The 25,215-nt window shown below is 39.9% G+C and overlaps 3 protein-coding genes across 6 annotated transcripts in view; 1 reads left to right on the forward strand and 2 right to left on the reverse strand.

Moving 5' to 3' along the window:
* Positions 1-18,298, reverse strand: part of LOC102225876 (complement C3-like) — a 27,456-nt gene extending 9,158 nt beyond the window's left edge. The window contains exons 1-30 of one of the 3 annotated variants that reach the window (XM_023333487.1): positions 18,181-18,298; positions 18,085-18,099; positions 17,958-17,993; positions 17,587-17,622; positions 16,740-16,932; positions 16,383-16,548; positions 16,184-16,254; positions 15,900-15,991; positions 14,823-14,905; positions 13,670-13,757; positions 13,469-13,571; positions 12,424-12,538; positions 10,869-10,984; positions 10,627-10,770; positions 9,660-9,872; positions 8,880-9,080; positions 8,391-8,543; positions 8,094-8,223; positions 6,727-6,795; positions 5,703-6,017; positions 5,199-5,391; positions 4,777-4,862; positions 3,943-4,082; positions 3,653-3,862; positions 3,451-3,511; positions 2,598-2,681; positions 2,308-2,511; positions 1,748-1,823; positions 1,321-1,480; positions 509-616 (exon numbers count right to left, since the gene is read on the reverse strand). In XM_023333487.1, the coding sequence (XP_023189255.1) occupies positions 509-616; positions 1,321-1,480; positions 1,748-1,823; positions 2,308-2,511; positions 2,598-2,681; positions 3,451-3,511; positions 3,653-3,862; positions 3,943-4,082; positions 4,777-4,862; positions 5,199-5,391; positions 5,703-6,017; positions 6,727-6,795; positions 8,094-8,223; positions 8,391-8,543; positions 8,880-9,080; positions 9,660-9,872; positions 10,627-10,770; positions 10,869-10,984; positions 12,424-12,538; positions 13,469-13,571; positions 13,670-13,757; positions 14,823-14,905; positions 15,900-15,991; positions 16,184-16,254; positions 16,383-16,548; positions 16,740-16,932; positions 17,587-17,622; positions 17,958-17,993; positions 18,085-18,099; positions 18,181-18,266 (3,747 nt within the window). In that variant the 5' untranslated portion in view covers positions 18,267-18,298. The remainder of the gene's footprint in view (positions 1-508; positions 617-1,320; positions 1,481-1,747; positions 1,824-2,307; positions 2,512-2,597; positions 2,682-3,450; positions 3,512-3,652; positions 3,863-3,942; positions 4,083-4,776; positions 4,863-5,198; positions 5,392-5,702; positions 6,018-6,726; positions 6,796-8,093; positions 8,224-8,390; positions 8,544-8,879; positions 9,081-9,659; positions 9,873-10,626; positions 10,771-10,868; positions 10,985-12,423; positions 12,539-13,468; positions 13,572-13,669; positions 13,758-14,822; positions 14,906-15,899; positions 15,992-16,183; positions 16,255-16,382; positions 16,549-16,739; positions 16,933-17,586; positions 17,623-17,957; positions 17,994-18,084; positions 18,100-18,180) is intronic. The other 2 variants (XM_023333486.1, XM_023333485.1) reach the window with 2 other exon arrangements.
* An 878-nt stretch (positions 18,299-19,176) lies between these two features.
* ccdc130 (coiled-coil domain containing 130) lies at positions 19,177-23,713 on the reverse strand. 2 transcript variants are annotated; one of them, XM_023334610.1, is made up of 10 exons: positions 23,629-23,713; positions 23,000-23,031; positions 22,606-22,659; positions 22,444-22,526; positions 21,881-21,936; positions 21,730-21,790; positions 21,487-21,629; positions 21,211-21,383; positions 20,493-20,631; positions 19,177-19,892 (listed from the first exon to the last, which is right to left on the reverse strand). In XM_023334610.1, the coding sequence occupies exons 2-10, from the start codon at positions 23,000-23,002 to the stop codon at positions 19,426-19,428; spliced, it is 1,179 nt and encodes a 392-aa protein (XP_023190378.1). In that variant the 5' UTR covers positions 23,003-23,031; positions 23,629-23,713; the 3' UTR covers positions 19,177-19,425. The 2 variants fall into 2 exon arrangements, with proteins under 2 accessions (XP_023190378.1, XP_014324761.1); XM_014469275.2 differs by having other exon boundaries at positions 23,555-23,652.
* On the forward strand, positions 23,630-25,072 carry LOC102226136 (transcription factor IIIA-like). Its single transcript, XM_005800469.3, has one exon. It carries the CDS (start codon positions 23,650-23,652, stop codon positions 24,805-24,807), a length of 1,158 nt encoding a protein of 385 aa, XP_005800526.2. The 5' UTR covers positions 23,630-23,649; the 3' UTR covers positions 24,808-25,072.
* Positions 25,073-25,215: the final 143 nt, after the last annotated feature.

Genomic DNA, 25,215 nt, shown 5'->3' on the forward strand with positions numbered 1-25,215 from the left:
TTGGCAGATGTGGCAGAATATGGTGACGGGTCAGAGTGCAGCTGGTGTCCATGGCAACTAAGTTCACAAAAGAAATGTAGAAATCTGCATTTATTTAACCGTCACTAGATCACACGTCTGTTTTTTGACTTGAATCAAACTGCACTTATCGGCCACTTTATTAGGTACATCATGTTTAGGCCCGTTGGATGATGATTCCCTTTAGAAGTCATCTGGTTAGTAAATAAGGTTCACCTCTGTGTGTGAGTAAACGCAAATATAAATCAGATTTTTCTGTGAATATCTGAGATTTGTTAGAACCCATTAATAATGAAAACAAAATTTATTTGTCTATTTATTCATAGTTTGTTTACAAAACATGTTGGATGGAAAACAACAATAATTTTGCAGTTTGTGTGCTTGAGGTCAGTAGAGTAGCTCCTTCCCTTAAAAACTACGCAAGGATGTTAAAAGTACATTTAAGGCACATAAAATAACAATGACAGACACATATTTGTGCGTAAATTACCTCCACTTCGGACCTGTCACAGCTGATTCCTGCCTTCTTGGCTTCAGCAACTGCAATGTGGACAAAAGCCGTCAGGGTCATTTCAGGGTCGTCACCACGGAGACCACCCTGCAGAACAAGACAACAACGGAAAAAAAGAGGTTTAAGAACAAAAAGTCTAAACCTGAATGCCTTGAGATGTAAAAAAGCACAAAAGGTTTGCTTCCTTATCGGAAAAATATATATATATTTTTTCAATGTTTACGTTTCGTCTGCTTCAGATGTTTATAAGTCTCTATTTGGAAGTTACAGCCGGTCTTTAGATTCAATTTAAGATGTAAAATTATGCACACATGCATGCACATTATATAATAATGCTTAAGATTATTTATATTCCTTATAGTTTCATATCAAAGCCAAACAGAACTTGAAGATGTTTTTTTTTTTTATAGATGATCAATGTAACTGATAGTAAGATTTGCTTAGAAAAATCCCTAACAATTTTAGTTGAATGTTTTGTTATTGAGCATTCCTAAAGCAAAAAATAATCTTGTAGCCCATTATTTAAATGATCAAATTAAAAAATTTGCTTAAATGAGAACTTTGTAGTGACATGCAAGTTACAATAAAACAAAATAATTACACATCTAACCGTTTGCTGTTGAAACCTTTTTAAAAGACATTAGGTTTTTCATAAGCATGACTGATCCAGTGACTAGAGTCAGTTAAGACGTTAGCTTACACACATACAGGAGAAAATAAGTTAAAAAAAAAGAAAGAAAATGGACAAACTGCAGTAAACCACAAGGTGTGTGTTCCAGCCAGAGCCTCACAGTCATTGTGGTGGAATAAACGGGGTTGTCCTCTTTGTACACTCCGCTTGGTCTGATTTTGTTGGTCACCAGGTACAGCAGAGGCTCGCACACTTGCTGCTCGTTCATGCTGACGATCGAGTAAGCCATGGAGAACACTTTGACGACGTACGCTGTGATCCTGCAAATTGAAACCCAAGTGAGCCGACGTTTGGACCACACAAAACCCCGAGAGGACTAACTTTAAGCTGTCTCTGCTCCTACTAGTGACAACTAACAACCACTGAGGCAAGCTAGGAAAGTTATTCTTACTGCTTTTATCCTCCCGGCCCTTAAAGAGAAATTGGAATCATTGGAATCTGTATAAAAACTGGTGGTGGAAAATTGGCATAAAAGTAAATTTTGGGATTTTGCTATCAAATGTAAAAATGTAAGGTTGCAGGATTACCATGTACTTGCGCCTTGACGACTGTAGGGGGGGTATGAGCCGTCACTCCTTCTGTATTCCAACTGATTCTCATAGCCTAAGAAAAAAAAACAGCATAAAATAATAAAAAGAGCAAAGGGAAACATTTCAGCTTTCAGGCATCAGACAACCAATAAGTGAGCTGTCAGAAATGATCCCTACCAAGTCAACAACAGGACACTGATAGTGAGTGCAGAACACTCAACGCTAATTGTTTTCTGTATCGGTAAAGTGTTAAATTAAATCAGTTGTAAGACAATTATTTAAAGGGTAACAGCAAGAGAGAGTGACTGAAAGTGTGAAGGCAAAACATACTACCACAAAGCAAAGTGTTTTATTCCAAGTTATCTTCCAGTTACTTCATGATTTCAAAATGTTGCAAGCCTTCTGGGTTTCTCGAAGAATGTGTTATTTACTTTTTATTGGTCTATTAGGCAACAACTCCCCAGTGAAAGTACCAATCATCAAATCCTTCATTTCTCAATTTCTTAACATCAACAAATTGCTTACTAAGCTACTTAAACTCCTCATCGCCGTCTAACCTCTCTTGATGTATCGGAGAGCCTCATCTCTGCGATCCACCCCGACTCTCTCCCAGTTGTCGGTTCGGTCCAGATAGAGAGTGGCGATGAGCGGCAGAGTGATGGAGGCCAAGTTCTGCTCCACGCAGCCGCCAGGCATCTGGATCAGAGACGCCAGCGAGTCGTCGCTGATGGAGTTATCGATGCTGTCCGCCAAGACGTTACCTGGAAGGAAGCATTTAAAGGAGCAGAACGATCAGGAATCTTCTGTTTCTCTATGCTATTATTTTTAAATTGCTTTTTCGACTCGCCTCTGACGTTAATGAAGGTCTCTGGCACAGAGTTTGGAACGACCGACTCCAGTTCAGTCTTACTGATGCGAATCGTCTGAGTTCCTGTAACACAGCGGGGTCAAACTCGTTTTCGTTCTGGGGCCAAATCAAGATCATGAATGCTCTTAAAGGGCCGGTTGTGCCAGAAGGTTTGGATAAAACCTGTTCACTAACTGTGAAGATATCAATGAATGCTTCAAATTAAATATTATTATTTAACATCTTTTCAGTGCCTCCAGGATTTTGTGATTCTTCTTGTGATTTTTTGCAGTAAAAATCAAAGTGTTTGTGGAACTAATTTGGAAATATCTGCAATATTTGCGCTTATTTATGACGGTAAATGTGACTTTTTATTACTCACTATATAAATCATGTACTATAATCTGACATCAATTAAATCTGAGGCAGCTGTTTAGCACAAATAAGAAAGTTTTTGACAATTTGTGAGAGAAATCTGCACTAAACTCCCAATTATGTCTTAGCGCAAAAAAAAAAAAAAGTGTGGAGATTTGTTGATGAATTTCCACAATAATTCTCAAGAGAGTGGAGGGAGTGATTGATGTAATTCGGCAGTAAGCAGATAAAAAAGTCATTGATTTGATTGATAAAATAATATTTAAGCACACTGAGTTTTTAGTCTAGAATCTAAAGGGCCGCATAAAAAGCTATGGTGGGTCGGATTTGGCCCACGGGCCTCAAGTTTGACGCGTGTGCTGTAACACATGAAAGGATATCTCTAACAACTCAAATGTTAAAAATAATTAACATAAAATCTTGCAGAGGTAGCATCTTCGAATGCGGTCGACTCGATATGGAAGTTAAAACGACATGCCTCCTTGAGAAGACGGGTTCAACACGGCACTCCAGACTTTGGTCTTCTGCACGCCGTCCATCTGTTTGAGTCAAGAGAAACGGATTATACAAACTTGGCAACAAACAAGTTGACATTTTGTTGTAAAATCAAACTAAGACATTTTCTCACATACCAATAAATCGAAATAGAACCTAATTCAATCCAGAGGTCAGTAACTCACCACAACTCGCAGAAATTTCCGGATGCGGTCGCCGCCCGTCAGGTCTCTGCCGACCACCATTACCTCCAGCGGAAGATTGCCCACCACCAGCGGCACAACGGTGTAAGGCACCGCCACAGAGGAGCCCGCCGGCAGCGTCACTTCCTGGGTGTGTCTGTCCTTGAAAGCGACGCTGCACATGCCTTCGGTCTTCATGAGCACCACCCTCACCTGGACAAAAAGAGGCCTCGGGAAGCTGAACAACAACGAAGACGATGAAATGAAAAGGAAAAGGAATGGGATCCTCTCACATGCATCTCATCGTAGCCATAGTTGTGGATGACGGCTTTAATCTCCAACTGTTCGTTCCTCGCCACAGAGTACGGGAGCTTTAGGTCGACAAAGAAATGCTTCCAGGCTTTGAAGTTGTACGGCTCCGCAACACAGAAACCTACAGTCAAATGGAGATCAGCAATGAGTTTCTAAAGACGCTCATACGCAATGGAGACGTTGCGCTTCCACTGCTGCTTGGATTTGCACCATCTAACGAGTTTCTGTGGCGTCTTGACAATTTGGTCTGCCTTTACACCTTCATCTACCTTAATATGCAAATACTTACTGTGCTTTAAAGCCAAAGGAAGTCACAATTTAAGCTACAACTGCATGTTTGGTCATGCAGTTACCAAACATGACCAAACATGCAGTTGTTTGGTCATGCAATCTGCAAAAGTTAAAAATTTTGCAGATTGTTTATTTATGCTCAATAAGTGAAGAACTATAATTTTGGGATGCAGAGTATGGCAACAATCTACTCTATTAGATTCCAAAAAAATAAAATAAAATAATAAAATAAAAAAAACACCCAGATCTAAAGATAAAGATTTGTACCTTCATACAAAAAGGTAGAAGTCCAAATCAGTTTTCTTTACTTTTCAAACCCCTGCCTGCAAGAAGGACATTTATTCAACTACAACATGACGGCCTCATACACCATCTCCTCTTTAGGAACATCGAGAAGGTCGCTAGAGATGATTTCTGTACGTTTGTCCACACAGAGAGATAAAAACTCTTCCTGTTCAGCCCCTACTAAAGTAGGGGCTGAAATTGAGTAAAGATTAATACATCAGTCGAAAAGTCTGCTCTACCTGTTTGATGTGATGCACTGATGGCCAAAACTCCCCACTCTGTGATGCTGTCTGGTAAGGCACTGTCCATATTTTTCAAAGCAAACCTGTTGATCAAATTCACAGTTTCAGTACGTTCAGAAGGCTGAGAAAGAGAGCAAGGAAGAAAAAAAGAGAGAGCTGGTTTTGCTGGAAAAGAGGCAAAGCAAAAGAAAGTAAATGTATTTGGTTGTGTGTCCAGCATTACTGTCCATCTTGATCTCAAACGTTGTGTTTTTGTATCACGTTCTCAATTTCTGCCCAGCTTTTTAAGACTAGATTTTGTCCCAACCGCCTCCGTGCAAAGGGATCAATCAAATGTACAAACGTAATCAAAAGAAGTTCAGTGTGTGTGACGAGATCATCTGTTCAGACGTAGCAGCTGCTCTCATTGGTTCGCTCACCCGTCTTTGTCCGTCTCGCTCGGCAGGCTCACATCTATCCACAGCCAAGACTCGAAGAACTTGGAGCGAAGATAGACCTGAGTCTCATCCAGGTACTCCCCGTCTTCTTCCTCTTCGTCGTACTCCAGGGGTACCTCCTTAGAAACGGGCATAGACATAGGACCCATCGCTTGCTCAAAATCTGCTGAAGGAGCTGAGAATTTGTACTTGTTAGAAAAAACCAACACCTGCACACAAAGGACATTTGCATAGTTGGAGAAGGTATCTACTGTTTTTTCATGAAAAGGTTATCATCACAAAAAGAAAAACACTTGTATAATCCAATTCCACACTTTTCTCATGCGTTAAGACTTTTTTTCTTTTTTTTTTGCTGCGATTGTCATAATGTGCAACCTTAACACGTGTAAAATGTGAGTTTGGTAGTTTTTCGCCCAAACTAACTACACAAGCAAAAAAAAATGAAACGAAAACAAAATGTGGAAAAAGTTGAGGTTGAGAATGTACCCCCCAAAGGCACCCATGTTCTTGAATAGAGTATCATTGACTCTTCAGGACGTTGAGCATAACCACGGCGAACAAAAGTGGGCACCCGTGCGGGAGTGGTGGTCGGAGGAGCAGTGGTCATAGGTGGAGGGGTGGTGGGGATCTCCGTGTTGAACACCTGGTCCCTGTAGGTGGCGCAGCAGTAGCGGAAAGCCAGGATGCACTCCGGGCCCTCGGTGATGTAGAGAGAGCGGCGGGTGCAGGAGTACGGCATTTTAATGGCCCTGAGGCCGTCTTTGCAGCAGCGCTGCTGCAGCTTCTCCTTATAGTGGCTCTCTGAAATAAAGCAAGGGAACAGGCAGGGACATCAGAAGCTGTTGTTTGTGCTGTCACCAGGACATTTCCATAATAGGAGCTACTTTAGTTACAAAATATCAGAGGAGGTTCTGGCAGAATCTGGACAAACTGTTCTGTCAGTAAAAGGTCACAGATATTGAGAAGGTTTACCAACTGCTTTAAAGCTGCAGTAAAATAAAAAATATATATATTGTTTTTTTTACATATCTGTTCAAAATCAAACTCCTCTTCCTTCTCCCAGTGCTCCCAATACAAACTGCAGAAACATGCCACTCAGTTTCACACAACCAATCAGAGATAGGAGGCGGGTCTTAGCGCTGACACTCACTCTGGTGAACTATGCTAGAGCTAGTTCACCATAACCTAGCCGGCCACAAACGCTCAGTTAGCATGGCCACCGATGACGGTAGATAAACGGTTTTCCTGGAATGACGAGTTGTTTCGCCGCCATTAGCATGTTTAGCAGCTCATACACGAGCTTGACTGACAGCACTAAGACCTTCCTCCTCCCTCTGATTGGCAGCGCAATCTGAGGGAGGGACTTGTTACAACTGTCACTATGTCCCGACATAGTGATAGTTGTAACCAATATGAAAAATTATATTTTGCTGTTTTAACAAAATCGCCAGTATTGTGTATTTTATCTTAAAACAGAACTGAAATCAAATCTCAACGTCTTAACGCTCACCCAGCCTTGCTTTACGTTGCATGAGTTCAGCAGAGCGCCTCCTTCTGGTACTGCCTGGACACTGCAGGGCTGAAATGGGAAACATTGGAGATGGAAAGAAGGAATATTTTTTGAGAAAGTGCGCAGTGTTTTTGTTTTATGTGTTTCAGTATCTGTACTTAGGACCGGGACTTTAACATGTTTGTCATGCAAAAGTCCTGAGTCGGAACTTTGTTTTTTGTGTGTTTCTGGTACACCCGTAAATCTGATGCACAATCGGCATCGATGGACGATAAAGCCGCTTCTCTCAACCCACTGAGGCTAATTTTGCTTCAAAAAAATAACCTGATGGGACGCTGGGAATGACTATTGTTCTGTGTAAGTCGTGCAAAAAGGAGCTAGCTTATTACGAAAATATTCAAGCCTAGAGTAGCATCTCAATGTAAAACATGTTGAATAGCTCAGACCTACCTAATGCTAATGTCAGCATCTATAGTCCACATTTATAAAGGGGGATACTTTCAAAGAAGCTGCATGAAAATATTATTGTTAATAATATATCAACAAAATCCTATCAAATTTGATTTCATTAATTACAATCTAACAATGAACTCGATTGCAAATTTGAATCTTGTCCCACCACTAGTAAATATATCATTTCATATGCTCTCCTAGGTAGAAAAGAATAGCAGCTACTTTTATTTATCAGTTATTTCACTGAAGGTGGAGTTTTATTCTTAATGGATAAAAAAGTAGTAACAAGACAGAAGCGACGTCTCCATGGCAAGGTATTTCTTCCCTGTATTTTAAGATATTTTAAGAGATTTACACTTCCAGGCTCCACAAGAAAGTTTTGGACATTTTAAATGACTCTTCACACCCTGACCATGGTCTCTTCCAGCTGCTGCCATCAGGCAAAACATACAGAGCAATAAAAACCAGGACAAATCGCCTAAAAAACAGTTTTTACCCGATGGCAATCATGGCACTAAATTCAAAGGCATAAGACCTTCTGCTCTTGACACCACTTTGTTATAAATGTAAATTCTGTTGCGACACCTCCAGGCGCTGCAACCATCTTCTGATGTCTATTTATTCCTCATTTTGTACTATTTATTTCTTCACCGTTGTATATTATGTATATACACATAACCTGCATCTTAACTCGAGTCGAGCAAATCTCAATCTCGTTGTAATCTGTTGATGACAATGACAAATAAATCTTATCTTATCTTAACATATATTTTGTGAGGTTAAAACTGCTCTCAAATCTTGCTAAACTTGTTGGTAAAAAAAAACAAAAAAACTACTCAAAGCTGAATCAGCTCCAAATAATTTCGAGCTATAATTCTTCTGATTTGATCACGGAACTGGTGTGTGCAAATTACTCTGCCTGGTTTCGGTTTTGACTCCGCCGCTAGAGAAGTAAAGAAGTCCGGCATCCGTAAACACTCCTTTGGCGTCTCGACCTCCCCCTCTGGTGCAGCCGATGTCTCCGTGCTCCACCACGTCCCAAAGCTGAGCACAGGACTCGGTTAAGAAAAGGGCTAAGGCTACATGGACCAAAAATATATATATTTTTATAACATACTGACTTGTAACATTACAGCATATTTCAAATGTACATACAGTATGTACATCCCCCCTTCCCTAGATTTAATAAGTGAATAAAAATAAAGACATGCCTTTCTCTGTGTGAGTCGCTCCCCGTTGAGGAGATACACAGAATTGTCCACAGCCACCAGGCTGACCTTTGCCCCCGGGTCCCCTCGGATCTGGAAGTGGAAGTTTTTCCCGGGTGCGTAGTGGCGCTGTACGGCGTCTGTTGAAACTTTCAGCTGCATAAAAATACAAAAGGAACAAGACAACTTTAAATATAGCTTTAAATATATCTTTCTGTACTTTTCTGCTATTTAATACAATCAATAGTGGCTGAAGTATCAAATGGCACTGAATCATTTGGTTTATACTTAAACAGCAGATGCAATCTGGTTCCTGCACCCTGGTTTAATTCCACTTTAAATTGACATTTTGAAGTCTCAGTTTGTTAATGAAATACATATAAAACCATACAAACTAACCAAACTACGCCTGATTTGTTAATTTTATTCTCTACATGAATCTGAAGCATTCAAACAGAACCTGTTATCTCTGAGAAGGAGCCAAACACTCACCCCTCCAACACAGCGGTCCACCACATCTATCCAGACTGAGTCGGAAACCAGCTCCTCCTGCCCCGACCAGGGAATGGTGTAGAACGCCACGACCCGAAACGACGGCATTATGTCCGACGTGACCCACAACCCAACGCTGGTCACCAGCTGGCCCGTCACGTCCTGACGCGCAGCGCTTACAATTTTACCCTTGTTCAGCACCTGCAGGGATTTGGGGAAAATATTCAGGAGTTTAATTCTAGTAGATCTAGTAAATCTGACTGATTAATTCTAGTCAATCAGATTTGACTCCTGATTAAGATTGGAGCTAACGATTATCTAAGTGAATGATTGTTAATCGGATAACAAAAAAATGACACGTTCCATAGAGTTTTAGTTTAACCACTTCAAACTTTTTAATGAACTATTAGAAATATTTTACAATGTGAATATAGAAAACATAATTCAACATTTTATTTGAACCAGGTTGAGATAAAACTTTTTCACTTTGCCAGGAGTTTTGACTAAAATATATTCACATACAAAGGTGTTTCTTCCTTAAATGCAAAATGTGTGATTTTTTGTTGTTGTTGTTGCTTTTTTACAGTTTTCATTACTACTCTGAATATACCTACTGTTTTTTAGCATATGGCATTTTTGTTTTAGTCTGTATACTCCAGTTATCGATTAATCAATTACTAAGTTAGCTGACGATTATTTCATTAATCGATTAATCACGATTAATCGTTTCAGCCCTACTCCTGATTGTTGTACTACTTGTAACATTTTGCTTGATCTCACCAGGTATGTGATGTGTTTGATGTGCTCTCTGTGTGACTGGTCGGATAAAGAGATGGAGAACTGCAGCAATAGTCTCTCTCCTACAGACACTCTGTTGGTTCCCGTGGAGATGTACAGGTAGTTCTGCTGCCCCCTCCTGGTCGTGTAGGGATGAAGCGTAATCTGCTGCTTGGCCTGCTGCTCTGGTTTCAGGTCAGCCTGTGCCGTCTCAGCCTGGAAAGCAAGACGATAGAGGTCTTTTGCACAACACTGGTGGGAGTGTGCAACGTGTGCAAGTGTGTAGATATGCAAAAAGTTTCTAAATTCTGAGTTTTAATAATGTCAATTTATTTACAGAGCACGTAAAAACAACAGACAAAGTACTGTGCAATTCAATAAAGTGAAGCAAGATACAGCAGTAAGAACAAGAGGAGGACAAATATACTCCCATAAACTCTCAGAATAAGAGATTTTTAAACTCTGACCGGAATCAGCTGCAAAAGAATAAAAATGGGTCTGGAGAAAAGATTTAAGAGTGTCAACAGCCTCAGCGGACATGAAAAGGAAACACCTTCCAAAGTTTAGGAGCACAAATTGCACCTCTGACTTTTAACTTAGGAACACCTAAGAGAAACCGGTTGGTTGATTGAAGAGCTCTTGTGTGGATGTTAAGAAAACCACAGAGAAATAATTGGGTTAAATCTTTTAAAATCGAAGCCGGAACCGGAGATTTGTGCTCACGTCTTTTAGTATCTGTTAAAGACGAGCTGCTGCGTTTTGGCAGCGAAGAGACCGTCTACGTAGCCCAAAGTACAAGATGCCACCGTGACATAACAGAGCTAATAACTGCGTGAATCATTTTTTTAAAGGTCTTTGACTGGGAGATGCGACTTCACCATCCAACAATTTTTGATTTAGTTGGAAGAAACTGACTTTGACAGCAGCATTTATCCGTCATAGCGCTGTATTACCGTGCAGTTATACTCACAGTGAGAGTTTGAGGGAGTTGTACATTGGGCATGTTGATGCTGGCTCTGGCGGTGCCTGATGACACGGTCAGTGGTGTGTCCAGATGAGTCAGCTTGACCAAAACGTTATGGGCTGGGGAGTTGTCATGCTGGCTCACCTGAATCTGGAAGAGTTAATGAATGCTGTTAGGTTTTTTTTTTTTTGTTAGTCAAAGCTAAACAACCATTTTGAATAAGCAAAACCACAGAAGATGGTCCTTACTGTTAGGTCTAACGGCATTCCTGGTTTGAAGTACTTTGGCACGTCTTTAAATGATAAGACATATGGGGACTCTACAATTTTAATCCCAGTCTTTTCTGCCTCGACCAGATCACTTCCTGAAAAGGTGAGAAACTGAGTCACACAAGAGCAACGTTTAGCCATTAAACATGAAACCGAACTTCATTACCTCACCTTGTCTTTCAAATATATTATTCATACTATAACAAACTAAAGCACCTTACTGGAGTGTGATTTAACAGAGCAACACATTGTATTGAAAACTCAAGTTCACAAACTCCCTCCTGCCAATTCATCTGAGCTGAGGTGAGAATTGGAAAATGGCAGAGAAGGGAAGCTCTTAAAAGTAAAAATTCACCCCAAACTCTTCATATATCTTTTTAAAAGTGTAAAACGAACATATGTTTCCTTCCACTTTAAAATTTTACACAACTTGTGATGGTGTAGCTCATAAAATCCTCATAAAACAGATTAAAATGAGTTGTTGTAACATTATGAGACTTTGTAAAAGTCAAATGGACATGAGTACCAGTGCAGGTACGATATTTGATGGAAATGTTTTTCATGTTAATCTCCATCTGTATTGTGAGGTAATCTGAACTTGTGGCAAAAAGTGACTTCAGTGGTGTGTTTTCTTGCTCTTAATTTGAACTGGGTGAAGTTTAGGTTTATGCAGCAGTCCCGTTTCCTCTCCTCACTTTCTCCACCCTTGGTGCGGCACAGCACATGACGTTTACTCTGTACCCAGAATGCATCGTTGTACAACGACAGCATGTATTTCTACAGTACATATTTACGTTAAGCATGCTTTCTGGCCAAAAATCTATCGTTGTCAGTCAGGCTAAATCAGCAACAGAGTTAGCAAAACTCAATAACTATGAAACTGAATCCATGAGTGAAAGGTTCGTTCTGCACAATCGCTTCCTGAAGTTGAACTCATGCTTGCAATGACAAATGGAAACAAATTAGATTCTGTTGAGCTTTATATAATATATTATTTTATCATTGACACATGGTTGAAGTCAGAGCTTTAGCATTGGCTTTCATTAAATACTATGTTGATATAGTTTTTCCGCATCTTCAGAACTAATGTTCATAATTTGTGCTTCGGGGTAACGCAGCAAACTTTTTAGTTAGCTATGCCCAGCACCGCATGATTTGTCAAAAATCAGACTTTCCGATGCTTTGACATCCTATTCTCCTAATACATAATACAAAAAGACCAATAAAGAACTAACATATCTAACTCGGTTATTAAAAAGACTTGGCTTTCCCAGAAGGCCAAATGCAGTGGACAGACATCTGACCTTAAACTATGCCACAGACTTGCTCTGATAACACCAGAGACCTCGATAAGCTCGGCTCAGATTGCAACATCCTGGAAAGTTTGGGTCTCAAAGCAACAAACAACATTGTGTAGGTTGCCATGGAAATAAATCAAAAATGATGTCAAAATCGTTTTTAAAAATAAATCTGAAATGAAAGCCAGACTTTACACCCAGTCACAGAACATCAAATCAGCAGGTTGTCTTCTCACCCGTCTTGGTGACCACAGATGCTTTCACGTAAACAGAGCTCCCCACTAAGCTCCTAACGTTGGGGTAAGCTCTCCTGAGCTCCTGCATGCTCAGTGTGACCGTTCCTCCGTCCAGCTGCAGGCATGAGAAGAAGAAAAGCGCTGAATTTCTACATTTCTAAAGCGTGAACTTCATAAAAACTAACACATCGTCTTCAGAAGGTTTTCCCTAGCGAACTAAAAGTCAAATACTTTAATTGCTTTGGACTTTTAAGGCCTGCGTTGTATTTCAGTTTATGGTAGATCTCAAATTTTTGAGAAATATGAAGAAAATGGGCAAGAAAACATCCGTATCAACATCTAAGCAGGTAGGATGTTATATTTATGGATTGTGAAGATTATTTTTTTAATATAGAGGTACAGGTTTGAAATTGTAAAGGTGTGGGAGCGCCTTCTAGTGGTGTGGCAAAAAAAAATTAAGTATTGCCAAGTTCTCCCAGTTTTTATTTTTTAGGCCATCAATACTTTCTTCTACATCCAGCAGAGTATTAGGGCCATAGTAAGAAAAAAATACAAAATAAAATTAAAAATTGTGAAAATAAAGTTATAATATCAGGAGAATAAATTCATAAGAGAATAAAGTTATAATATTACGATGATAATGTCATACGAGAATAAAGGCGTAATAAAATGAGAATAAATTCATAGTATTAAGAGAATAAAGCTACATTATGTGAATAAAGTTGCAATGTTACGACTATTCTCATAATACTACAATCTTCTTGTAATATTATGACTTTATTAATGTATGACTCAATTCTTTTAATAATATTCTATCAGTTGTTCATAGCTGATCAACTTCCTGTGCCAATTTCTCTGCAGATAAGAAACTGTACAGACTTTGTGTTGCGGTGATATGCTCATTATTTTCACATGAGACCGCTCAACTGATGTGAAAATAATATATTCCTTTTGAAATATTTTACAAAAGGAAAATATTTCAACCAAAGAGAATAAAAATACAAATGTGTAATTTCAAAAACTGAAAGCGGCAGGACAAACTTACGTCCGACACCTGCTTCACAGCAGGTAGCCTCGTCATCTCCTGGTTGAGTTTCACTCCGAACACAACGTAAGCCGTCCCCTGGACCGGCTCCCCAAACAAGTACCTGAAATTCAGTCACAAATCGGTTGTTTTGCTCACAGTTATCGTCTTGCGTTCCTGTTAGATTGGCCAGAGAGCCAATAAGGTTTGAGAGCGACCGACCTTGCAGAAATTTCTACAACCAGTTCGTCGTCGTCCAGGCTGAGGAAGGACTTTCTAGGGGTCAGTGTAACGTTGAAGGCAGGGAGAACTTGAACACAAAATAATTACAGGTCAACTGTTTGAAAATATGACCTACACAAAACCTAAGTTACATCCCCTCTCCATGGATTTAGACTCAGATATTTGTGTATTTTTTTAAGATGTCTTGCTTTATGTATCCATAACTTAAAGTTTATGCTTTTTGCTCATACAGAAGTCAGGCACTATAATCATCACTGCTCCCAACAAAGTCAATAACTTTTTATACAAATGCTAGCATTTGCACAGTTTTACTCCTTTTAACCAACGTGTCCAGTGGTACTGCACATTTGTTTTCCACTGTTTTTATTTTTCATAAATTGTAAAATATCTGCTGTCTTTTCACTACACAAATACAAATGCACATTATGTACATTTTTTTTTTAAATCATCTTACTCAGTTGTACATCCCTTGGATTGTACAACTGGATGCTATTTTTGATAACTGTATGGTATTTTAATGTTGTAATGTTGCACAGTATATTATTATTTTTGTGTTTTTTATATATAAATTTACCACTTTTGGTATTTGTGTGTGCCTATACACACCTCTACATTGCTGTTACACTTGAATGTCCCCATTGTGGGTCAATAAAGGATGTTTCTATTCTATTCTCTGTTACATTACTTGCTGTAGGCACCTTTCTTATGCTTAAATGATGCATATGTCATAGTGAAGGATTAGTCATTTTCTTTGGAGAAGGTACCATTACTTAAAAATCTATCTAAAAACATACAAAACCAACTTTCCTGCGGTATTAGGGCAATGCTAAGGAGGAGTGAGGCAAATGTAATGGGAGGTTGTCCCATCAGACCGTCAGTTTCAGAAACGACACAGAAAAAAACCCCGGCATCAGTGCCACCCCACCAGACTGCACATAGAGTAAAAAACTCGTGGGGTCCAATTGACCTCATTTCCTAAGACCGTTGGGGGATTTCAGCAAATATTAAAATCTAAAGCTTAAGATTTCGGGCTCATTTCTAGTAGAGCATCAAGGAAACAACATAGATTAAGATTCTAGAAGAGTACAGCACACAAAACCATGATGAATGCTGTCAAATTTACTTCCCCTACCATATTTCTTCACCTCGAAACGGGAGGTGAAAGCGTTCTGCTGCCAGTGGTCAAACTTTGCCGTCAACAGCCATGTTCCTTCACTGTAACACAGACACATTACAGAAAGTCTGTAAAATCAAAGGCAAAAACGTCCTTAGGTTGAAAAAACAGTTTAATAATTTATAAATTTAAATGGTGATACTTTTGTGAAAACAGCTGGTTTTCATCCAATCGCAAATCTGATGTGATTAGAATGAGGAACCTACTGCTTTAATCAAAATACCTTTACAATCTGGATATAATGTCAAGAAACTTTTCATCAGTGATAATCATTCATTTCCAATTTTGTTGAGCCTGAAGTATGATATGTCAAAATGGGAAAGACAGAAGAACATGTTACGCAGAACAGCGCTGATCTAAAGCTAGAACAAGTTTTAGAAAACTGAAATCAATGGAAATCATGACACAAAAAAAATGGATGTGAAAGACACTGAAGAAGAATTTAACTGGAGGCTAGAGAAACTGCAGTGCTCACTGTCTTTACTAAAAGATCAAATTTCTTAAATTGCATTTTGCCAAAGCGAGTTATTGCCTTCTAGATGTTCCCCACTGTATTTATCCATGCCGCACAACTTAAAGGAGGTTAGATGTCGACCGAAACTGAAACTAATCGGAAAACTTTCACCGCTGGGTAAACAGATGGAAACATTGACCTAACACACCTTTCCGTTACGTTAACAACATACCTTGGAGAAATAGACAATCATACTATTCCCACTTTCAAGGCAAACACAATATATTAACTATGGACAAAACGTCTAATTAATTTAAATGTAGCAAGAAACAATGAACATCAAGATTTTCTATTTGATCTTTCTGGTGACTTCTGAGTATAAAAAGGAGAAGGTTTAAGAGTAAAACCTCAGGTTTCGACAAAAACCTTCAGCTTTCTTTAAAAGTAATGTTTGACTTTTTGAATTTTTGAAAATCTTTTTGCAATGCTACAAAAAAGTCTATACTTTCAATCTGACCATTGACCGTAACAGATTAGGGCAGGCTAACGAAGAACAAGCCAAACAAACGCGCTCAACTTACTTGACGATGTCAGACAGAGGGAAGGAATCGGCGAAGACGCCCTGAGTGGGTCGGGTCCTGGAGATCTGACTGACCACCACTTTGTCAGGGTTCTAACACACACAGTTCAACATTTGTGTTAAATGACTGTTGGATCTCGTGGTTGATAAGTTTGACAAGCACCAGATCTTAAATTTTTTTTAAAAAAACTAAATGGAGGACTCTGGTTTAGAGAAAATCTTTCTTGAATCTCTGTATTTACAGCAGAACTTCATATTTAGAGTATTTGGTCTACCAGGTGTTACCTGAATGTCTATAGTGATGGGGCTGTTCAAGGCCTTAAAGAACGGAGAAGACACGAAGGCTCGGAAACGAACTGGTAAAGAGAACAAATAAAACATTTATAGCTTCAAGTACACACACAACCTAACATCTTACACGCTTGCAGATATGCTTTGACTGTTTCTTGAATTAGTTTTTTTTTTTAATCTGTTCTTTTCTCACCGGTGTCTCCGGGGTTGTAGATGGGTTTGTCGGTTTGGACGAAGATGTAGCCAGAATGAAAGGACACCATCAGCACTCGCTCCATCATGTGATGACCCTCAAAGTTCACTTGCAGATGAACAAACTTGTTCTTTTTCTCCTCACGATTCAAGAGCGCGGAAGAAAGCTGCGACAACCAGAAGGTTCACAATTCCTAACAGTGTGTGGATTATTAAATTGGTTTTGCTTATTTGCACTGGTATTATAGAGAAACCATGCTGACAACGCTCAAAACGTGGCTGATAGAAAACAATGTGGGCCAGTATTTATTTAGTTACAACATGTGTACCACAGGGGAAACTGTGCAACATATTTCACCTCTATGCTCTTGAGAACAAGGAAGCCATTTTCCTGATTGAGGTTGGCCGTCTCCTGGAGGAGCATAACGCTTTTGGTGAAGTCCTGGATGACGATGGAGGCAGTGACAGGAGCGGGCAAGCCCTCCGCCTGTAAGTAGATGTTTTCTTCGGTGTCGGTCCTCAGGATGTCGGGAGCCACCAGAGTGAACCTTCTGGGAAAAACACCGCAACATTAGACAGGTGCTTGCTGGCTATGGGCAACAAGTACTACTGACGAAAAATGAAATTAGCATTTTTATTAAGTTTTTTTAGCACATACATGAATATAGTGCTCTAAAAATTCTCAGGCTAGACGTCGTTTGTTTGTTTATATGTTTAATTACACACTCCTAAGGATGGATTAAGCTAGCTTTGTAGCTGACGTCATGAACTGGGCGCACTGTGCACATGTCCAAATTATCATACCTGCTCGTGCACCTTCGACTGTTTGTAACTTTTAACATTAAAGAAAGAAAGAAAACAAACATGGTGGACCGCTGGTACCACTGGGATCAGCAGGCTTTCTGGGGGGAAAACAAATGACCAGTACCTTTTGGCTACATGGTGCATTACTCTATCTGCAATGAATATTCCAGCCCTATTTTTCTTTTCGGTACAGAAATATATAAACTGTTTGATGGGATTCTAAGATATTAAAATTAACCGTACTACAACTGTGAATACCAGAATTGTTGTAAAGATTTTTCCCATTCGGTTCGGTCAAAACATTAGAATGTGTGAATCAGAATCAAGAGATACGATTCAGAATCGTGTTAGCGTTACAGATGTGTTCATTTGTTGGGTTGTTTACTCTAATGCAACAGTACCTGGGTGAAGAATCGATGGTTTTCTTTACATTTACACTGCAAATAAATGGGACAAAGAGTCATTTCAGGCATGACAAAATTGAATGATGGGGGACAAAAACTGAACACGTTGTACAAATGTGGTATAAAAAGTATTGAAAAACATACATTTGTTTAGTTTTTAATATAGCAAACAATATGGTCTACCCTGTAATACTTTGAAGAATTAAGCAACTCTTATTAACTGGAAGAGGCTGGTCTAACATGAATATTAATCAGATATTGCAAACATAGCCTTATCGCTCATAGTGTTTTTGATATTTTTATTGTCATAATGATGGTACAGATATTACAGATCTTGTGTTACACTAATACCACCTTTGATTACTTACTCATGGAGCTCCAAGTATCTATCAAACGTCATACCTCTGGAGATAAAGATCAGAAATATTACCGGAAGCTTTTAGAAGTCAATGTTGCAACCACTCACACAGCTTAATATCTCCAAACACTCTGTACCTGTTAGGCCAGGAGCTGCAACACACAAAACTTTGGTTAGCTTTTCACATTTTGATGATATGAACAGCAGAAATTCCTATGGAATACAAATCTCACCGTCTTCTGTTACTGCCAAAAATCTGTCCATCGGAATTACAGAACAGAAGGAGGAATAAAATGTTTTGCAGCTTCCACGGAAACATGTTGATCGTCTCTGAGGTTTCCGTGGGCTGGGGTCAAATATATACAGTCATGGAGACGTTGCGGTCACGGGGGTCCGATCGATTATGAACAAACAGAAAAACAAACCAGGAGCAGCCTTTGAACTTGGCCAAAGGGTCAGAGGTCCACTGTGGAGAAAAGAAATATCAGAAATTACAAAATACGTATTTTAACGGATTAGTTAAAATAACTAATCCATTAAAATTAGTTAACGGATTAGTTAACTAGCCAGTGGTTTACAAAACAAAACAAGGGAAACGCAAATGACTCATACTCAAACATCTCCATGATGTTTAAAGACAACTCTTACTGTTGGTTTATGTCATAGGACAGGCTGAAAATGAAAGTGTCTCACTTGCTACTGGAAAAGAAGAAAAAAAACAGAAACACTCTTAATCTTACCGTTCTAAATGACTCTGCCACTACAAACAGCATGTTTTTTGTTGTTTTTTTTTTTTTTTTAGAAATGGTACTTATACATTAGGGTTTTTTATATTAAAAGGCAACATCTGTTGTTATTGTGCTGAGATAAAACAACTTCAGATTCTGAAGATATTTTAGTCTTAAAGTCAAATTTAGCTCTGCTAGCCCCCTCTGAACCCCTACAAATAATTTTGTTTATCAGATTACATATCTCGTTTATTACTACTTAAACAGCTGATGACCCCATATTTCATCCATAGCTCATCTAAACTTTATTAAAATTGCTAGAAAACATAATTATCATGAGAAAACGTATCTGCTGGCTGTAAAAATACAGCAAAGTTCAAATTCACAATGAAAATTGGGATTTTAAACAGGAATAGACCTAAAAATAAAAAACAACAAAAACTAAAACGGTGAAGCAAATTTATGCCAGTTTTAAAAAGAGAGAACACGGCCGGACCTCACTTCAAGGAGAGAAACCAAAGTGAACAATATTTTAATGGTTGTCAGACAGATGATGCATGTAAAACATTCGCAGATCCATTCTGAGGCGATGACAAATGCATTCAGCTGATGACAAAAAATATTTAAAGTAAAGTTCCAGAGCATACTGTACCTCAAAACACTAGTATTGCTTTTGCAACATGCTACAACAGATTGCCTCAATTCTTACAAGCATTTACATTTTTTTTAGGTTATTAGGCGACGTCGAAGTCAAGAGTCAGAATCTGAGTCGCTGTAGTCGGCAACCAGTGACGTGATTCCTACAAAACTTTTATTTTCTTCTTTCTCCTTCCCACAGTCCACGGTATCAATCAGTCTTTGATCCGTTTCCTTTGCAATTTTGGCAACCAGCTCTTTGGAATTAGTGTGATTTTTCTCTAGTCCTAGTGAAGATCCAACACTTTGCGGTTCTTCTTCACATGTGTGGACTTCCTGCTGAGACGTTCCCTGGGTTCTGGTGGCGCACTGTTCGTTTTTAGCTCCAGATCCGTTGGAGCGTCTGCGAATTAAGGGGCTCTGGGAGGAACCCAGGGCTTTGGCCACAGCTGCTTCTTTCCCCTGCAGGCTTAGCTTATGGAGCAGGCTGCCTGCAGCGCCCCCCGCTGGAGAGGAGGAGGTATTGAACCACGAACGAGAGGCGATCTCTTTCCGCTTGCTGTGCCGTTTGTCCTCATAAGCTTTAAAACAATAAAAAGTAACATTTTATCCATTAGATTACATCCAATTTTTATACATGGGAACCAAAAAGTTTTATGTATAGTTATAGAACTGTATCAAAATTATACATTAAGTTTGTTTCTTTGCTAATTCTACTGTTTTCTATGAACGTTTATAGGACATATTGCTTGGACTAATAAAAAAGTGCCTTGCAATACACTTGAACACTTAAATATGACATATTTTTTTGTACATTATTGCGCCATTTAGCAAATAGAAATAATTTTGGTGCATTTCTGGTTTTAACTGCATATTTATTTGTTAATGTCTTCAGAATCAGAAGCTTATATAGCGAATGATTACTATTAGCTAAGAAATTATGACAAGACCAGATGATGACATCATGGCGTTGGAAAATAGGTGGATGTATCTTTTTACTTGGTGAATAATAAGTTCTACTTTTGGATGTATTACATGTATGAGGATGTTTATAATGTTGGCATAAAATGTATTTAGCTAAGCAGGTAATTTAAGTGTTAAACGAAAGATGTAAAGTGAATTGTAAACATATTTGTGAATTATTTAAGGAGAGAGAGCATATTTCTGTATGTGGCACTTACAGTCGGGTGTTTGGTACGTTAGTAGTCCTGCCAATTTTTTGTCCTCCTCTTTCTCCGGCAGCAGTGGTATGGATAAGTTTGCCCTCATCTTTACAGCGTTATCTTTCTCCTCCTGTTCGGCCAGAACTTTCTTCTCTACCTGAATTGTCAAATAAATAAAAATCTTATTTTAAAATGGAACACACCTAAAAAAAAAAAACCACATCTGTAGACATTTATGGGAAATCAAATTTAGCTTTATAATAATTCCAGAGTTCTTGTGCCACTTATTGATACCGGGGGAGGAAAAAAAAGCAAAATTGATAAATCTTTAAATAAACTACATAAGAAAGTTTGAAAGGCAACACTTAAAAAATCACTTTACCAAAGTTTACCTCATGATTGTTTACCGAATGAATAAATAATTAGGTTAAATGTCAAGACTTCATGAAAAACAAAAGCTTCAGTTATTAACTTTATCTTAAATGCCATATAGATTTATGACAGGAAAGAAATAACATTCAGAATCTTTTATGGAACAAAATGTATTTCTGCAGACTAAATCAGCTGAGCATTATGAAAATATGAATCAGAAATGAATACTGACTATAGGACTCAGGTAAACAGATGTAGATCTACAATTCTTTTACATGTACAAGCAATCTTTTTTCTGAAAATAATTAACTTTTTCATCTTTTGCATTTAGTTTAAGGAGAAAGTAAAATAGCTAACGTCTTACTCTGAACTTCCTGCGGAGGGAGCTGTTGAGCTGAAAGTCATCCTTCCAGCCTGACTGATAGTCCTGGATTTCAGACAGAGAAGGCAGAGCCTTCGTGAGCTTCTCTTTGTCTTTCCCGCCGTGATCCAGTTTGTACATGGCGTCCGTCTCCAGCTTTTCCTTCTCTTCCCGTTCTGCTCCGAGAGGACGCGAGAATGAACCGATCACAACGGGGCAAAACACGCACGTCCAGGCAACAATGGGAGCAAAAACTATAGGTGAGGACAAATCTTCTACCTGTGGTGAGGATCTGTTCGTTTTCAGCCATGTCCCAGCGCTCCTCCTTCCTGCGCGCTCCGCTCACGATCAGGTAGTCGCAAGTCGCAGGATCCGTCTGCATCTCGATGTAGTTGACGCACAGATGACACTTCATCCTAAACCTACATGCGAGAACAGAAAGAAGCATTTTTTTATTATTTAAAAACATATGTTTTGTCAAAATAAACTTTATAAAGTATGCCTGGTGCTTTTTGTTTTTACCTATAGATTGGCGTGGTGTAGTAGTTCCCCACTTTCTTCTTCTCGGCATTGTAACGCACGCCTGTGCAAAACACATCGCTTGGGTTATAAAAACAAAGAGATGGTTCGTTTGACTGAATAACTGTGCTTCAGTTTTTCCACTTGAGCTTACCCATGCCAATGTGATTCTTGCAGCCATCACACCAGATGTTGTAGGGCATTTCAAACCTTGACAGACAAAAACAGTCAGGTACAACTCAAACAAACAATCTGGCTGAATGTTACTAAAACATGTTCTGATTTGTAAAAATCCTCATGTAGTGAGAATCCGATATGATTGTAATAACACCGAACTGAACTGAACTATCAGCAGTTGAGTTGAACCAAATGGACCCGTCTTTGGAGGCAGGCACAGAGCAACCCAGACAGTAACATCACCTCCCTTCACTCATCATGGCTGGCTCAAGAGTTCACTACTACAGCTGCTGGTAACTAATGATATGTCTGATTGTATCAGACTCTTTGTGGTATATTGCACATCTAGTAATTACTTTTTCTCTATTTTTATTTTTACTGTTTTATTTTTGAGTTGCTTGGGCAAAAATTATTTTCCTACAGGGGTCTAAAAGGCGATCTCAATCTTGACCACATCAGCAAATACTAAAGGGATAAAGTCCTGAAAATTAAAAGAGAAGATAATACTGCAACATCATTTCACTTTTTTGGCGTACTAACCTGATAATGAGGATGCCCTGGGACAGTTTCCTCGCCCTCTCCCGCAGGGCATGAGTTTTATGGTAGCCGTTGAGGGAGCCATGCTAAAAACAAAGAATGGCAAAAGAGGTAAGTGTAGAACACAAAAACGTCTGGACAACAACTGGCAGGTCAGACGTTCACCTTGGCTGGATTGAAGTCCGGAGGGTAGTATTTGTTGGTTCCTTTTCTTTCACCCTGTCAGGGAACAAGCGGGTCAATAAAGGAGAGCAAATTTCATACTGAAACAGACAAAGCTCTAAAAAAAGAGAGAGAAAAGGACAGCATCTTATCTCGTTACTTAAAGACACAAAAATTTAGGAGATAGCAGATAAAATACAGACTTTAACACATGGTAAACTTTATAGAGACAGAAGAAGAAAACAATGTCAACTTGACATTGTCAAGTTCAGCATCTTCATTCATTTCTCATTAAGATTAAATGTTTTATTCTGAGGGTTTGTTTGTTTTTTTAGCGAATTTGTCAAATTAAACGGATTAGTACAGATACAAGCAAATTATAAACAATTCATCTTACCATAGTGACCGCTGGAGATCAGCACTTTGCTCCTTTAAACATAAAATAGGTCAATTGTGTTACAGACAAAAAGTCATGCTCAGTTTATAAATAGGCTTTTAAATGAAGTTGAGGCTTTATTTGGCTTTTCAGCCTGTAACTGTGCAGCATTTCCTAGGTCATGGTATTAACGCCACAACCCGTTTCATATAAACCTAGAACCATATTAAAGGCGTTATATTTTACAGGTTTTTTTCTTAACTATGCCTTTTTGCTAAAATATCTGCTTGTAGTAGCACCACCAAATACTCTCGATCCGTAAGATTACACGCTCTCTAACACCAGAGCTGCACAGCTTTCAGTGAAATCAGTTTTAAGTCTCCATCGGAGCTGATTTTACCGTTAATATCTAAGAACCAGGTAAGCAACGTTAGCAGCGGTTAGCTAGTTTTGTAACGCAAATATAAAGGTCAGATAAACATAGAATAACTTAAGAGTCTCACTAAGTAGGTTTGGATCTTTAAGTAAACTCATACTGAGAATAATAATACACCTGAGACAGTAGAATATACTTACAAGTTGTGTTTTAGCAACACAGCTAAAAAAAACAACAACAAAAAAACAACAACCAACAAACGTCAGAGTCCTACGTAATTTCCGTGCCCCGTCGGATGTTACGTCAATTTAGCCGGAAATATCGCCGTCAGACAGTGAAGCGCGTATCCGGTCCCGGCGTCTGCGATTACTTGAAAATGGAAACCAAAGCAGAGCCGCACAGGCGCTTCTTCTGCTCTTTTCCGGACTGCTCGGCTGCTTACAACAGGCAGTGGAAGCTGGACGCCCACGTGTGTAAACACACGGGACTTCGGCCACACTCGTGTCAGCACGAGGGCTGCCGGAAGTCCTTCTGCACGCCTTACCACCTGGCCCGGCACGAGCTCGTCCACAGCGGGGAGAGGCCGTTCCGCTGCTCCGTGGAGGGCTGCGCGGAGGCTTTCACCACGAGCACCAACCGGAGCAGACACGTCAGCCGCGCGCACGCTCGCGAGCAGAAGAAATACGCATGCGCGTTCCAGGGCTGCGGCCAGGAGTTCAAGAAGAACAAGCAGCTGAGGGCCCATATGTGTGAGCAGCATACGCAGCTGCCGCCCTACCAGTGCGCCCACGATGGCTGCCAGATGCGATTCTCCACGCCCAGTAAGCTGAAGCGGCACGAGAAGGTCCACAGAGGTTACCCGTGCGCGGAGGAGGGCTGTCCGTTCACAGGGAAGACCTGGACGGACTTGCTGAAGCACAGGAAGGAGCAGCACAGGGTTGTTCTGACGTGCGAGCACTGCAGCAAGGTGTTCAGGGACTCGTGGTTCCTCCAGCAGCACCAGCGCGTCCACGCCGACACCCGGGTCGTCTACAAGTGCCCCAGAGAGGGCTGCGACCGCTCCTACACCACCATGTTCAACCTGCAGAGCCACGTCGGCTCCTTCCACGAGAACCTGCGCCCCTTCGTCTGCACTCATGACGGCTGCGGGAGGGCTTTCACCATGAAGCGCAGCCTCCAGCGTCACAGTGTGGTCCACGACCCGGAGGGCAGGAAGCCGAAGAAGAGCAGGCCAAAGAGGTCCATCGCGTCCAGACTGAGCGGCTACAGAGAAGCGAAGAGGGTGGTGTGTGAAAAGCTACCTGACCCGAAGCGTGGGCTCTGCCACGACAAAACGGAGCAGCCCGGTTCCGTTGTGTTGGTGTCCCTCTTGCAGGACACGTCTTTGTTGTGTGAGCCTACAGTGGACACTCATGGACTCGCAGATGTAATGAACCCTCCTTTATCAACGTAGGCTTCAGTGACAGTATTCATGTCAGCAATGTAAGAGCAGAAGGCACCTAATATTAGAGTTTGGGGGGTTGAAGTTCACGATGCACTGTCGTTGAGAGAAGATATGAAAGATTTGACACAGTGTCATATCTCATACGCTGCATGCTCTGTATCCACCTGGTGTTCAGAGGGAAATGAGGCTGGACCTTATTCTGTCGGACACAACAGTAGTCTTTCTACTTCTGTGTCCTTTTTCTCTCTGAAAAGAATTAAATCAGTTGACTAAATTCTGGTGTGTATGTTTCTTTCTTCAGGTTCTTTATGTAAGCTTACCTTTTGGTAGCGAGAGCCACCTTTTTTTTTTTTCTTTTCTCATAAATACATCAGATTTATATATTCTTACTATTCTAGCCAATAAGCTGATCTTGAA

This window comes from Xiphophorus maculatus, chromosome 5 (assembly GCF_002775205.1).
Source record: "Xiphophorus maculatus strain JP 163 A chromosome 5, X_maculatus-5.0-male, whole genome shotgun sequence".
Taxonomy (NCBI): domain Eukaryota; kingdom Metazoa; phylum Chordata; class Actinopteri; order Cyprinodontiformes; family Poeciliidae; genus Xiphophorus; species Xiphophorus maculatus.

What these genes read in the sequence shown, in the direction of transcription:
- ccdc130 (XM_023334610.1), bottom strand. An exon ending in CGAACAGATCCTCACCACAG is followed by an intron (nt 21,384 to 21,486) that starts GTAGAAGATTTG and finishes CTCTCGGAGCAG; the next exon opens with AACGGGAAGAGAAGGAAAAG. An exon ending in CCCTCCGCAGGAAGTTCAGA is followed by an intron (nt 20,632 to 21,210) that starts GTAAGACGTTAG and finishes TTGACAATTCAG; the next exon opens with GTAGAGAAGAAAGTTCTGGC.
- LOC102226136 (XM_005800469.3), top strand. Translation starts at nt 23,650, where the DNA reads ATGTTACGTCAATTTAGCCGGAAATATCGCCGTCAGACAGTGAAGCGC.